General features: G+C 48.7%; 1 protein-coding gene across 5 annotated transcripts in view; it reads left to right on the forward strand.

The window, feature by feature from the left end:
• Window positions 1-1,304: 1,304 nt before the first annotated feature.
• MYB (MYB proto-oncogene, transcription factor) overlaps window positions 1,305-12,294 on the forward strand; it is a 31,514-nt gene continuing 20,524 nt past the window's right edge. For 2 of the 5 annotated variants that reach the window (XM_070557255.1, XM_070557257.1), the window contains exons 1-6: window positions 1,305-1,467; window positions 5,703-5,820; window positions 7,874-7,945; window positions 9,388-9,480; window positions 9,731-9,951; window positions 11,644-11,878. In XM_070557255.1, coding sequence (XP_070413356.1) covers window positions 1,445-1,467; window positions 5,703-5,820; window positions 7,874-7,945; window positions 9,388-9,480; window positions 9,731-9,951; window positions 11,644-11,878 — 762 coding nt within the window. In that variant the 5' untranslated portion in view covers window positions 1,305-1,444. Of the gene's footprint in view, window positions 1,468-2,463; window positions 2,875-3,003; window positions 3,162-5,702; window positions 5,821-7,873; window positions 7,946-9,387; window positions 9,481-9,730; window positions 9,952-11,643; window positions 11,879-12,294 lie in introns of those variants that run through there. The other 3 variants (XM_070557258.1, XM_070557256.1, XM_008528474.2) reach the window with 3 other exon arrangements.

Below are 12,294 nucleotides of genomic sequence, written 5' to 3' on the forward strand. Positions count from 1 at the left end.
CTCATTTCAGTAAGAAAATGCTTTTTTAGTAAGAAAAATGCTTTCTGAGCTAAGTTTGAACTGCCGGGGCACATGGGACACCCACAAACCCAGTCAGCAGAAGTCTCAAACTCCTATAAGATTAAAGGAAAAATAAATTAGTGTGTACAGAGAATGAAAAAAAAAATCCCCAATGGTACAAGGCTATAAACGGAAGTAAAACTAAAACTCCCCTAAAATCCCCCAATCATCGATCCTTATAAATTCAGCACTTATCTTCTCCCTTGATTTCTGCAGGAGCCCCTAGTTAAGTGAACACGAAAGTCTTCGATGATTTTTATCTCGTAAAAAGAGTTCTCAAAGGACACTAAGCACGGACATCGACCGCCGTTTTCCCAAACGGTTTAACTTTTAAAACCACGCAAGCGAACGCAGGGTTTCCTGAGTCCCGCGGGGGGCGGGCAGCCGGAGCCCCGCGGATGCTGCAGGTGCGGCCCTCCTTGGCGCACTGCGTGGCGCGCGGGGCAGGGGCGCGCGGGGGGCGCGCGGGCACGGGCCGGGCCGGGTGAGAGTGAAGGGCATGTGACAAGGCGAAGGTGGCGCGTGGGCTCCGGGTCTGGGAGGGGAGCGAAAGCTCGGCCGGGTGCCCCAGACGTGAGCGGTAATAGCTCCAGCCCCACTCGTGTTTAAGTGTCCTTTGTCGCTAACAAGTCAAATGAGAGATGGTCTTTATTTTAAAAAGACCTAGCCGGACGTCCGATGAAAATCCACGCTCCCATCCCCGGCAGCCCCTCCCAGTGCCCCCAGTCCCGGAGAGCTGAGTTTTCAACCGGGCCGAAACCCCAATCCCGGGCGTGGGAGTTCCCCGCCCCGCGCCACCCCCGCGACGGCGAGTCCGGTCCCGGGAGCACGCCGGGCAGGGGCTGGGGGGGAGGGGGGGGCGGCAGCAGCGGGCGGGCCGGGAGCGCGGTTTGCGCAGGGCAGGGCGCCGCCGCGGCCCCGCGCCCCCGGCCCGCTCCCCGCCCGTCCGTCCGCCCGTCCGCCCGTCCGCCCGCGCCCCGCGGCCGCAGCGCGCCAGGCCGAGCGCGGAGGCGCGAGAGCCCGAGGGAGCGGCGGCCCGGCGGGCGGCAGCCCGGGCGACCGCGGAGGCGGCGGGCAGGGCGCGTGCGCACTGCAGGGGCGCCAGATTTGGCGGGAGGGGGAGTGTCCAAAGCTCTTTGTTTGATGGCATCTCTGTTTACAGAGTTTACACTTTAATATCAACCTGTTTCCTCCTCCTCCTTCTCCTCCTCCTCCGCGACCTCCTCCTCCTCCTCCTCCTCCTCTTTCTCCCGAGAAACTTGGCCCCGGCGGTGCGGAGCGCCGCGCGCAGCCGGGGAGGGACGCAGGCAGGCGGCGGGCAGCGGGAGGCGGCAGCCCCGTGCGGTTCCCGCGGCCCCCGGCGCAGCCCCGCGCCCGCCGCGCCATGGCCCGGAGACCCCGGCACAGGTAACTGGGGGCCCGGCGGGCGGGCGCGGGCGGGGGCGCGCGGGGCGCCGGGCGCCCGGAGAGCAGGTGGGAATTCGTTCCCGGGTCTTCTGCGGGGCTGTCAGATCCTGCGAGCACCTGGAGCCCCTGCCCCGGCGGCAGCAACCGCTGAGCCACGGATGACTGGAAGGGTCTCTGCGGGGAAAGTCTCAGGACGTCGGGAAGCACGCCCGGAGGCTCGCTTTGCAAGTTGCACAGGGCGCCGTTTCTCCCTAGGGCAGAAGCAGCAGCAGGTTCCAACCGGGGGCAGAGCGGTGCCCACCAGCCCCGGGGAGCCCACTGGGTCCCTGGCGCGCTGCCGCGGGTGTCGGCCAGGGAGTCGCAGCGTCATTGCTGGATGCATTGCGATGTGTTTGGACTTGGAAGTGCAGAGCATATGGCAGATGTGGGGGAAATGCCGGATGGTTTAGTAGCTGCAGGTAGTTCATTTAAATTTCATTCATTCTTTATGGAGGCGAAGAAGAGTGTCAGCTGACAGGAGACTGGAAAGAAGGTTGCAAGGGAGGAAAAGGGTCTCTACGTTTGCAGACTGCTTTAAGCCTGGTTTTGAAGGTTCTGACCATTATTCTCTGGGAGGTTTTTATTTCTAATGCAAACACTGCACACGCACCCACGCGCGCCCGCGCCGCACATGTCACCGCGCCGGGGGGGAGGCTTGCCGGGATGACGGGTGAAGTCCCCTCGCTTTTCGGCCGGACGGAGGGGAAGAGGGAGCGGAGGAGGAGGGGACTGTTCCTCCCAACTGTCAGTTGCTGGCGCTCGGGCTTCCACCCGTCTCCGGACTGCCCGGGCTGGACCGCCGGGGCTCCCCGAGAGCGCCCGGGTGCGGGGAGCTCGGCGGCCGGCACGGTTGCCACCAACGGAAGGGACGGAGGCGGGCAGCACCCAGGGCCGCTGCCGCGCAACCGGGACGCAGTCCCCGCCGCTCTTCCGCTGGGCCCGAGGTCCGGGCGCGGCGCGCACACGTGGACGCGGCCGAGGGCGCCGCGCCTCCCCGCGCCCAGCTCCCGCCGCCTTAGGGCGCCTGGGCGGAGGAGGGGGGACGGGATGGACCCCCGCGAAGAGGTTCTGGGAAAAAGTCCCTGGAGGCAAAGCCGATCCAGCCTCTTTCCTCCGGTTGTTTGATTTTCTGGTACTTGTTTGTTTTTGAACCGGCGCTCGTGGGTCCCCGCGCAGCGCTGGGAAGTGGCAGAGCGCGTGGGGGTGGGCCCTGCAAGGGCACCCTCGGCCCCCTGGCCGGGCTGGGCGCCGGAGGAAAGGGAGGCGACTTGGGGGACCCCTGGCTCCCCACGCCGCGCCCAGGACCCGGCCGCGTGAGTCGGGGTGCTGCCCCTTAAGAGGTTTCCCCTTCGCCTTTGGGACTTCACGGTAGGCAGCCGAGGATTCCCCGTTCTTTGGAGAGCAGACCCTGGGAGGAGCGGGGAGGGAGCCGGGAAGGCTCCCGGGAGGAGGCGCGGGGAGGCTCCGCGCCCGCGATCCCGGCTGTCCGCGCGGGGCGGGGCCGCGCAGGTTCCCGGCGGCTCCAGGTAGCGGAGAGGGAGGCGGCCCGGAGGCGCGGGAGCCTTGAACCTGCTCAGGGGGAAGAGAAACCCGCCTGCGGGCTCGGAGCCGTTTCTTGCAGGGCCAGCGTCAACCCGGCAGGGATTATTAACCAGGTCAGCGAAATGAGTCTGAACCCCTTTTCTAGAATCACAGTAGCGGCCACAAGGCACTTCCTCCCATCCCCTCCCTTTTCCCAACCCCCAACACCCCTCTTCTTTTTCGTTTCTTTGCACGGTTTGTTTCCTTGACAGAAGGTCATATTCATAGTTGTACTCCTGTAACCACACCAGGTCTAGCAGGTGGGGAGTCGAGTGCATCAGCCTAAAATCAGCCTTTGAAAGTCCTCTGACTGTTGGGTCTGAGATCTTGTCAGAGCAGATAAAGGAAAAGTTATTTCAGGTCCCTAGTAGAAATTAATCATGCTACTTAGGCGACAGGGACAACTTAGAGCAAGGAAATCGCATGCAAAGCTCAAAGGCGAGCCCCGGTGAGTGAGTGAGTGAGTGAGCAGCCCCAGTCTCTCCCCCCGGGGCCTCTGCAGGACCTGCAGGAGCCACACACCACGTTTTCCCCTAGACTTTGGTTTTGCACATCTCTGCGTCTGTGCTTAATTTTTGAGAGGCACGGAAGACGTGGAATCGTCGTTTGTTAGCATTGGAAAGTACCTTCGAAATAGGATCCAAGCCCCCACGTATAGGCCAGGAACCTAGGGCCTGAGAGAGAGGAAGTGATTTGTCCAAGTCACGCAGCTAGGTGGAGGCAGGACAGGCGGCACCTTGCCTCCGGAGCCTTGTCCTGCGGGATGTCCGTTCTCTCACCTGCCGTCGGCTGCCCCCTATCGGCGGCGGCGTGTGTTGCGTGTTCCTGGGTGCTGAGCTGTTCTGAGAGAGGGGTGCCCAGTGACTGGTTTGGAAAATGTAGTCCTCAGTTCTGAAAATGGGATCTCCAGGGCCAGCAAGCCTGAAAGTTAAGTGGAGTTGAATCTATGACTCTCCTTTCAGATGAATCCGGTTTTCTTGGTATCCCTGATATTTCACAAGGAGCCGCTTCTTTGGGGGCCTTTCCAATGAATTCCCTCTGAACTTTTCAGAAGACGCTGATCTACAGCCCTGGGCCTCTACGTTTTTTCACCTTTGATGCTTGTGTTGTTCATTAAAGGGAAACTGTTGTGATTATGATCAGTCAGAAGTTGTTCAGAGCCTCTTGTTACAGTGTGAAATAGGATTAGGCTCTTGTTTACAAGGATAGACGCTGAATGAAAGAAATGGTATAGATTATGAGGAGAGTTTAGTGGCCTTTGTTGTGTGGGGGCACTCTAAGTCTGGATCACATCCTGCTTGTCAGCATGCAGCCTGGACCTTCAGATTATTGCCCAAAATAATAGTTTTAAATTTTAAGAACCTCAAATTAAGGATTTTTGGCGAACACTTTGCCTGACTCCACAGGGTGGGTCATATATGCTTGAAAATTACGTTGGGAAGACAAAACCCTATATGACTGTAAATTTTCTTTTTTAAAATAATAATTTACATCATGATATTGCTTTATAGCATTCTTTTTATTCTCAGTTTGATGGATTTCTCAATATTACACTGATAAATTTTAGTGAAATTTCTAAGAAAGTATAATTTTTCCTTATATCTTAGTTTTGTAAGTAAAATTATAACTAAAAGTAATCTGTGGCTGTAAAATTACTCTCATCTACTCAGAATATTATTAATAAACATTAAGTGCAGAGTGACTTCACGAGTCATCATAATTCATAGTTTTGGTCAGCCAGGTAAACGAAAAAGCTCTTTTGAAAACAGTAATGGGTTCTTTTTAAACGCATCTGGGGGAATCCCTCAGTTTTGAAGTAGGTGCATTTTAAGGTATTTCAAATCGCATTCAGTCAGAGGGAGAAAAAGCAAAAGAGTCAGTAAGACTCTGGCTGTCAAGTGGCCTGATTATTCACAGTTACTTAGGAAACTGCGTCTTGTAGATGTGGCCGCAAGTGGGGTCAACCTGGCCTGGAGTTTTGAGCTGCTGGATATTCGCGTTATTTACAAAGCCCTTTGATCACTCGGTGGTCTATCCTTCCTCAGGTTTTTAAATCTTTTCCTCTTAGATTCTCTTAATCTTCTAATCTTTAAAGAATGACTATAATTATATTGTGGGGTGTATTACTTCTTGAATTTTTTTCTCTTAATGAAACACCAGTCCCACTGGAATAGCATAATTGAGTTGTTTATTATATTTGGGAAGTGTGTTTGAACAATGTGACATGTGCCAAAGACTTTGAGTGTGTACTTACAGAAAGGACGTGGGCTCTCGTTCCTTTTACTGCCCTCCACGTTAAGTTTTAAACTTAAAGCTTCATTGGTTGGAAAGCTGCCCAGTGTGTAACTTGTCCCTAGTCTAACAGTAATAGCAGGTTTAAACACGCAGAGCAATAAGACGGTGCCAGGCCCTTAGCCGTCTCTCTGGATACCAATAACAGCAGAGCCGGTCGACAACATTGGAGCCACAGAATGCAGAAAACAATCTTGTTGTGCAAGTTTTCAAAGTTTTATCTTAGTAACCTTTGAGAAGGTTGTTGAGTTTTTGTGTTTTGTAATCCAATAGTTTAAACCTTCTTGTTTCAGTCCACCTCTGCCCATTTGTTATTTCTGCAGCATATACAGTAGTGACGAGGATGATGAAGACCTTGAGATGTGTGACCATGACTATGACGGGCTGCTCCCCAAGTCAGGAAAGCGCCACTTGGGGAAAACAAGGTGGACGCGGGAAGAGGTAACTCATTATGGAATCAAAACACGGAAAAAAACAGAGAGTGTCTCAATTCGTGAAAAAACAAAATTCCGCCTCAGCTGCGGGTCCTCAGGCTCATTCTTGGGCTCTTTGAACTCTTCCCCTGGCCTGTCTGCACCAGACGCTGACCACTGAGCCCTCCCCATGCACTTGGCCGTCCATTTCCAGACTCTGTAGTTCTGTGAGTGTCCCCTCCTCGCTTCATGTCTCGTCTGTGTTTCGCTCTGCCTGTTCTGTGCTTGTCCTTTTACCCCACAACTCCTTACCACTTCTTCATTCCCTGCGAAGACATCGCCTCTGCTGTGAAGCCATCCCCCGCTCCCCCGACAGCATGGATGCGTCCTGCACTCATTGGATACGTGTTCTTACTGATTGTTGCTGTCACATATATGCCTCCCCCAGTGGACGACAAGTCTGCTGAGGGCAGGGCTACACGGCTGTTCATTTTGGTGTCCCCTGATCCCCGAATTGCTTGACAGAAAGTGAGATGTTAACAGGTATTACCTGAACACAGGAATGAAATGCCATTTCCAAAACCTAAACAAACAAAAGAATGAAACAACACCCTCACAGAACTCTCCTTGTTAGAGTGGGTTCATTAACATTCTCGATGTGGAATATATGCTAGTCCGCAGAGCCGCACGCGTGAGCATCTGTTCTGAAAGCATTCAGGACGGGATGGAGGCGTGTCTGCCTCTGACCTCCCTTTCTCTCTAACTTATTGTGAGTTTCACCTTTTATAAGAATGGCAAAATACTTAAGGAGCAAAATTATTAATGTATGGCAAAAGTTGCTTTTTCTTTAAAGTTCTCAAAAAATTTTGCAACAGATTGGTGAGGATTTTATGTTAGGATAAATGGCATTGACTCTTCTTCAGTTTTGTTCCACTGTCCTTGACTTAAAGCACAGCCCCCATAAAGGGCAGGCAGGATTTCCAGTGAGGCCTGTAGGAAAGGCAAATCTTAGCTCTGGAGACTATGCCCATGGGTGATCCTAAGAGATACAGAAGCTCCGTGGTTAGCGCTGATTTCCTAATTCCTATGTCTGCTTCCTCCCGGGGACCCCACTGTGTGAAAGTGACCTTTGCAGAGACGTGAGTGTTCTCTTTTGCTTGAGAAAACGGGTTTAGAAAGACCCTTGCGAACTGAAACGTTCCCCCCAGGTTGAGTGTCTGCTGGGTTCTAATAAGGTTGGCCTCATTTAAATTGTGAATATATTGATACAAAAACTAAATTATTTTCTTACATCACAGATATCTTTGAGTTTACTTAAGAAAATCTTCTGGGCCTGGCCCTGTGGTGTAGTGGTTCGAGTTCCATGTGCTCCGCTTTGGTGGCCTGGGTTCCCTGGTTCAGATCCCGGGTGTGGACCTACTTTACTCACTAGCCACACTGTGGCAGTGACCCACATACAAAATAGAGGAAGATTGGCACAGATGTTAGCTCAGGGCTAATCTTCCACAGGATAAAGAGAAAGCAAAAGAGAAAAGTGGTCTTCCATTTTTTACATGCAAGAGATTGAACTAACAAAATGTCAGAATAGAGGTTGAACTATTTCTTACTCGAGATTCTGTCTATTGCCATAGTTAAATGTCTATTGAATCTAACATTGGAGTTCATTATTTTTTTTCCCACAAAGAAAAACTTTTAATAGTTCCTATATATAAAACATTTGAGGAGCCAGGCATTATGCTAAATATTTTGCATAATTACTTCACATAATCCCCAAATAGTCCCGTTGACATCAGCATTTCCGTTGTGTGGATGGCAGGACTAATGCCCAGAAAAACCAAACGGTGTACTCAAGCTTATACAGCTAATCAGTAGTTGAGTCAAGATTCAGTCTCTGGTTTGTCTGACTCTGAATAAATCTATGCTGTAAACCAGCATATTACATTAATATCTGTTGTATTTGCATATCTTTGATAGGTTTTTTGTCCTGGATTGGATTAGTGGGTTGGTTCCCTTTTATCCTAACTTGACTAGAGTTATACAGTAAATGACTGATATCCTAGGATTACCTTTAAATGTCTTAGGATGAAAAACTAAAGAAGCTGGTGGAACAGAATGGAACCGATGACTGGAAAGTTATTGCCAATTATCTCCCGGTAAGTTAGCAATTTTTTCTTTCCGTAAAAGGAAATCTCCTCCCAAAGATTGAAATAAGATATTCTAGGAGAGGATATTAAGATGTTATGTATTTGCTCATATATAAGACGCAGAGGGAGAAATGCCTCATCCATAACTTATACATAACTTATAGTTGGGGTTTCTAAGTAGTTTGTTAAAGGATTTTTGCATTTTTTAAATGTTTGCTTCTTAGATTATGTTTTCATTTATTAGGATAATATAAATTAACGTTCTGATGATTTGTTATAGGGCAGATGACTAAACTTGTGACATTCCCCCCTAAGTCAGCTTCTTTAAATTTCCTGTTTCTTTCGATAGCTGCACTTTTGGTACCCTACTTCAAAATTTTGGAATCCTTTTAGCCTCATCCCCTACACCCAAGCAGTGACTAAACATCAGGCATCCCTTTGTTTTCCTTCTCCTCGCTGGTCCACAGGCTCGCCCCATCCCTCTCTGCTCACTCCTAACGGGCCTCCCGCCTGTAGCTTCCCACTTTTCCGTCCGTGCCAAACACCCCTGGCAAATGGAGCTTCCTAAACTGCAGCTGTACCATATCATTTCAAAACCAGCAACAGTGGCTCAGAGTCTCACAAACTGACTACACCGCCTCGACTGGCCCCCCAGGCCCCTCCGGGGGGCCCCAGCAGACAGCTCCAGTTCTGTTTCCTGCTTCCTCTCACTAAGCAGGTTTGCTTGAATTCATTTCTGCTTTCCCTCCTCTGGGCTTTTGTCCCTGGTGATGCTGACTCCTAGAATGTTCCGTCCATCCTTCAGAGTCCGTATCAAGGGCTTTTCCATGCTTCTCCTATGGAAATATAATTTCTCCTCCCACGGAGACGTGCCTTTTCCCACCCCAATATCATTTTGCTTTGGTTTCTTCTTGTATAGGAATCAAATTCCGCCTTGTATTAGTTAATTCTGTATTTGTCTTTTTCTGCTTCTAAGATGACAAGCCTTGGAAGGTAGGGCCTATCTTTATTCATCTTTGTTCTGCAGTATTGGTACTTGTGGCCCCAGACTGAAGCACGTCTGTTAGTTTGAATGGGAAGCGAACTTGAGTCATTTAGAGTGGGTTTCCCTTAATGCCGGACCTTGATATGGAATCTCCAAGTAGTCTTAGCCTTAGCCCCTGGGGGTCCTTCCACATGCGGTAGACTGTGCTTCAGGTGAAGCTACATTGACAGCCATCTGTGCAACATGGTGGTCCTTTAGTGCATGTGGCACAGCCGTTGCCCTCAGGAGGCACAGATGCTGATTTTAGATGCAACTTTGACCTAGTGTAATGAGGGATAGGTGGGCCCTCCAGTGTTCTTGAATGTTTCCACTCTTTATCGTCTATATGTGATCAATATTGCAACAGCCTTCACGTGCCTTCCCATCACATCTACATGATAGCACATCCTTTATCTTACTTGTATAGAATCGAACAGATGTGCAGTGCCAGCATCGATGGCAGAAAGTGCTAAACCCTGAGCTCATCAAGGGTCCTTGGACCAAAGAAGAAGATCAGAGAGTAAGTTCTTTCTTCACTGGCGTGTGAATCACAGTTGAGAATATTCCCCAGACGTCTCTGTTGAATGTTTCCCACCTTGAGGAAGCAGGTGACGTGTGTGAACGGGAAGCAGAGGACTCTATCCCCATGTTTCCAATGAATGAAAGCAGATTTTTAGAAGTTTCCTAAGATCTTGTAACACTGAAGAATGATTATCCTGCCTCATTATGTAACATTAAAACACAGGTTATTTTTGTGTGTTTATCTGAAGGTGATAGAGCTTGTTCAGAAATACGGTCCGAAACGTTGGTCTGTTATTGCCAAGCACTTAAAGGGGAGAATTGGAAAGCAATGTAGGGAGAGGTGGCATAACCACTTGAATCCAGAAGTTAAGAAAACCTCCTGGACAGAAGAGGAAGACAGAATTATTTACCAGGCACACAAGAGACTGGGGAACAGATGGGCAGAAATCGCAAAGCTACTGCCTGGACGGTAATAACATGTCAAAAAATATATTGATTGGGAAGAATGAGGGAGTGGGTGTGGAACATTCTGTTTTAAATGTATGGTGAGTGAATTACAGTCCATTGATCGTAAGTGTTTCATTAGATAAACCAGATCTGTAGCTTTTAGAGCTGGAGGGGATCTTAGAGTTTATCTGGTTGAGGACTTCCAGAATCTACCAACAGTGAGCCTTGGCCAAGGCGTCATTTCCTCAATCGCCCCATTTGCAAAGTGAGTAATAACCTACTTCACAGGGCCAATTAAGTATCAAGTAAAACACAAAATTCTAAGCTCATAGAAGGAATCTGAGGACAGACAGTCTCTGGTCTGAGTTTGCACAGCTGGTTAAGTGACCAGAAAGAACTCAGCTACCATATTCCTAATTCCACATTCGTTTAATTATACCACTTGGCTTGATTTTTTTTCTTTTGAATAAAGAAATAGTGCATTCTAGAATTATACTGCTTCCAGGTTTTTAAATAATGTCAGGGTTATCCTTTCTTTTTTAATGAACAAGGCACAAAAGTGACCCCATTATGAGGGCTATCTATGGAAGCTCGCTTTTGTCCCACTTTCCCCACTTAAACAGTTTACAACATTTTAATTTTGAAAATACTTTTTATTGTAAATCTTACATAAAAAATAATGTAAGATAGAAAATATTTAAAATATTTCTATTCTTGAGCTTCATAACCCAAAAGTGGAGAAAGGGTCGTTTCAAAGAAGCCCACGGCTCCGATGGTTCGTGTGGCGTTCTCTTGTGACGTTGTGAAGCGTTTCCTCCCTCGTGATTCAGTGTCAGCTTACAGAATTCAAGGGGCTAGTAAAAGGAGGCCTTTTCTCCCTTACGGTCTGAGAGGCTATGCTGTTGATTCTTCTCAAAATTCAAGGGGCGATCGAACTTCCTCTTTCTTGAGCCTGCGTTCCCCCACCCCCATCAAAATAGTCAAAGGGAGGCTTGAAACGGTTTTTTTGAATTGAGAAACTGTTTTCCTGAGAATCGAAAGACTTTAGTAAAAATGCTCTGCAGTTTGAAAGTATACTGGGAGTTAGCATCTTTTCCTTCTGGATGCCATTTTCCATTCTCTCCTCTGTCTGTTAGAGAACAATTTGGGGTAGTTTTCAAAAGGTGGGAGTTTTTCAAAATTTCTGGCTAGTGCTATTCGAGAAAAAGAATGGACAGTGAGGTGGCAGCAACATCCTTGTCATTGACCAGACTCTGCTGAGAGCCTGTTGTGGTGCACGGGCCAAGCCTTACTTCAAGGAGCAGCTTTCTTGGATGGCAGGAACTTCAGGTTGTGTTAGAGTCTTGTACCACGAGCAGTCAGAATAGAGAGGAGGGGTTGTTGTATTGAGAATACTCTTTTATCAGCGAAAGAAAATGTTAAACAATTTCAGAATTTATAGAAAACTATATATATATATATATGTGTGTGTGTGTGTGTGTGTGTGTGTGTTCCGTATTATGTAATTAAGAGAAATCTATGATTTTTAATTAGGTGCTGGGGAAGCATGATTTTAGGAGGTAGAAAACACTGAAACCATTAAAAAGATAAAAGACTATTAGTGGACCAAAAGAAAAGTTCTCTGTTAAAAACAGTTTTCTGTCAATTAACTCTAATCTGAATTGAAATTTTTGTTTGTAAAATGTTTTATAAAATGTGATATATTTCTGTGCAGAACTGATAATGCTATCAAGAACCACTGGAATTCCACGATGCGCCGGAAGGTTGAGCAGGAAGGCTATCTGCAGGAGTCTCCTAAAGCCAGCCAGCCGGCAGTGGCCGCGAGTTTTCAGAAGAACAGTCATTTGATGGGTTTTGCTCACACTCCGCCTTCAGCTCAGCTCCCTCCAGCGGGCCAGCCCTCAGTTAACAATGACTATTCCTATTACCACATTTCTGAAGCACAAAATGTAAGCCATCCTGAGGACTTAGTTGAATGAGAGAGATGGTTATTTTAGCTCCAGAGGACAATAATGGTACCTGGCAGTTGCATCCTGCTCAGAGAGCTTTCATAAATGTGATCACGACTGATCACATGGGGGCAGGTATTGTCGTCCCTGGCACGTATCCGGAAACGAGAATGTTAGGTGATCTGTCCAGGATTACATAGCTTAGAGAGAGCGCCGACCAGAATCCCAATCGTTTGACTCTAACTTGCGGCTTCAGCTCTAGTTTAAAGTTAACTTTTGAATGTAAATTCACTTAACAAGGTACTGCTGAAAAAGAATGGGGGCTTGGAGAGGCTTCAGCTCTAGTTTAAAGTTAACTTTTGAATGTAAATTCACTTAACAAGGTACTGCTGAAAAAGAATGGGGGCTTGGAGATG

Source organism: Equus przewalskii, chromosome 9 (assembly GCF_037783145.1).
Source record: "Equus przewalskii isolate Varuska chromosome 9, EquPr2, whole genome shotgun sequence".
In the NCBI taxonomy this organism is placed as follows: Eukaryota; Metazoa; Chordata; class Mammalia; order Perissodactyla; family Equidae; genus Equus; species Equus przewalskii.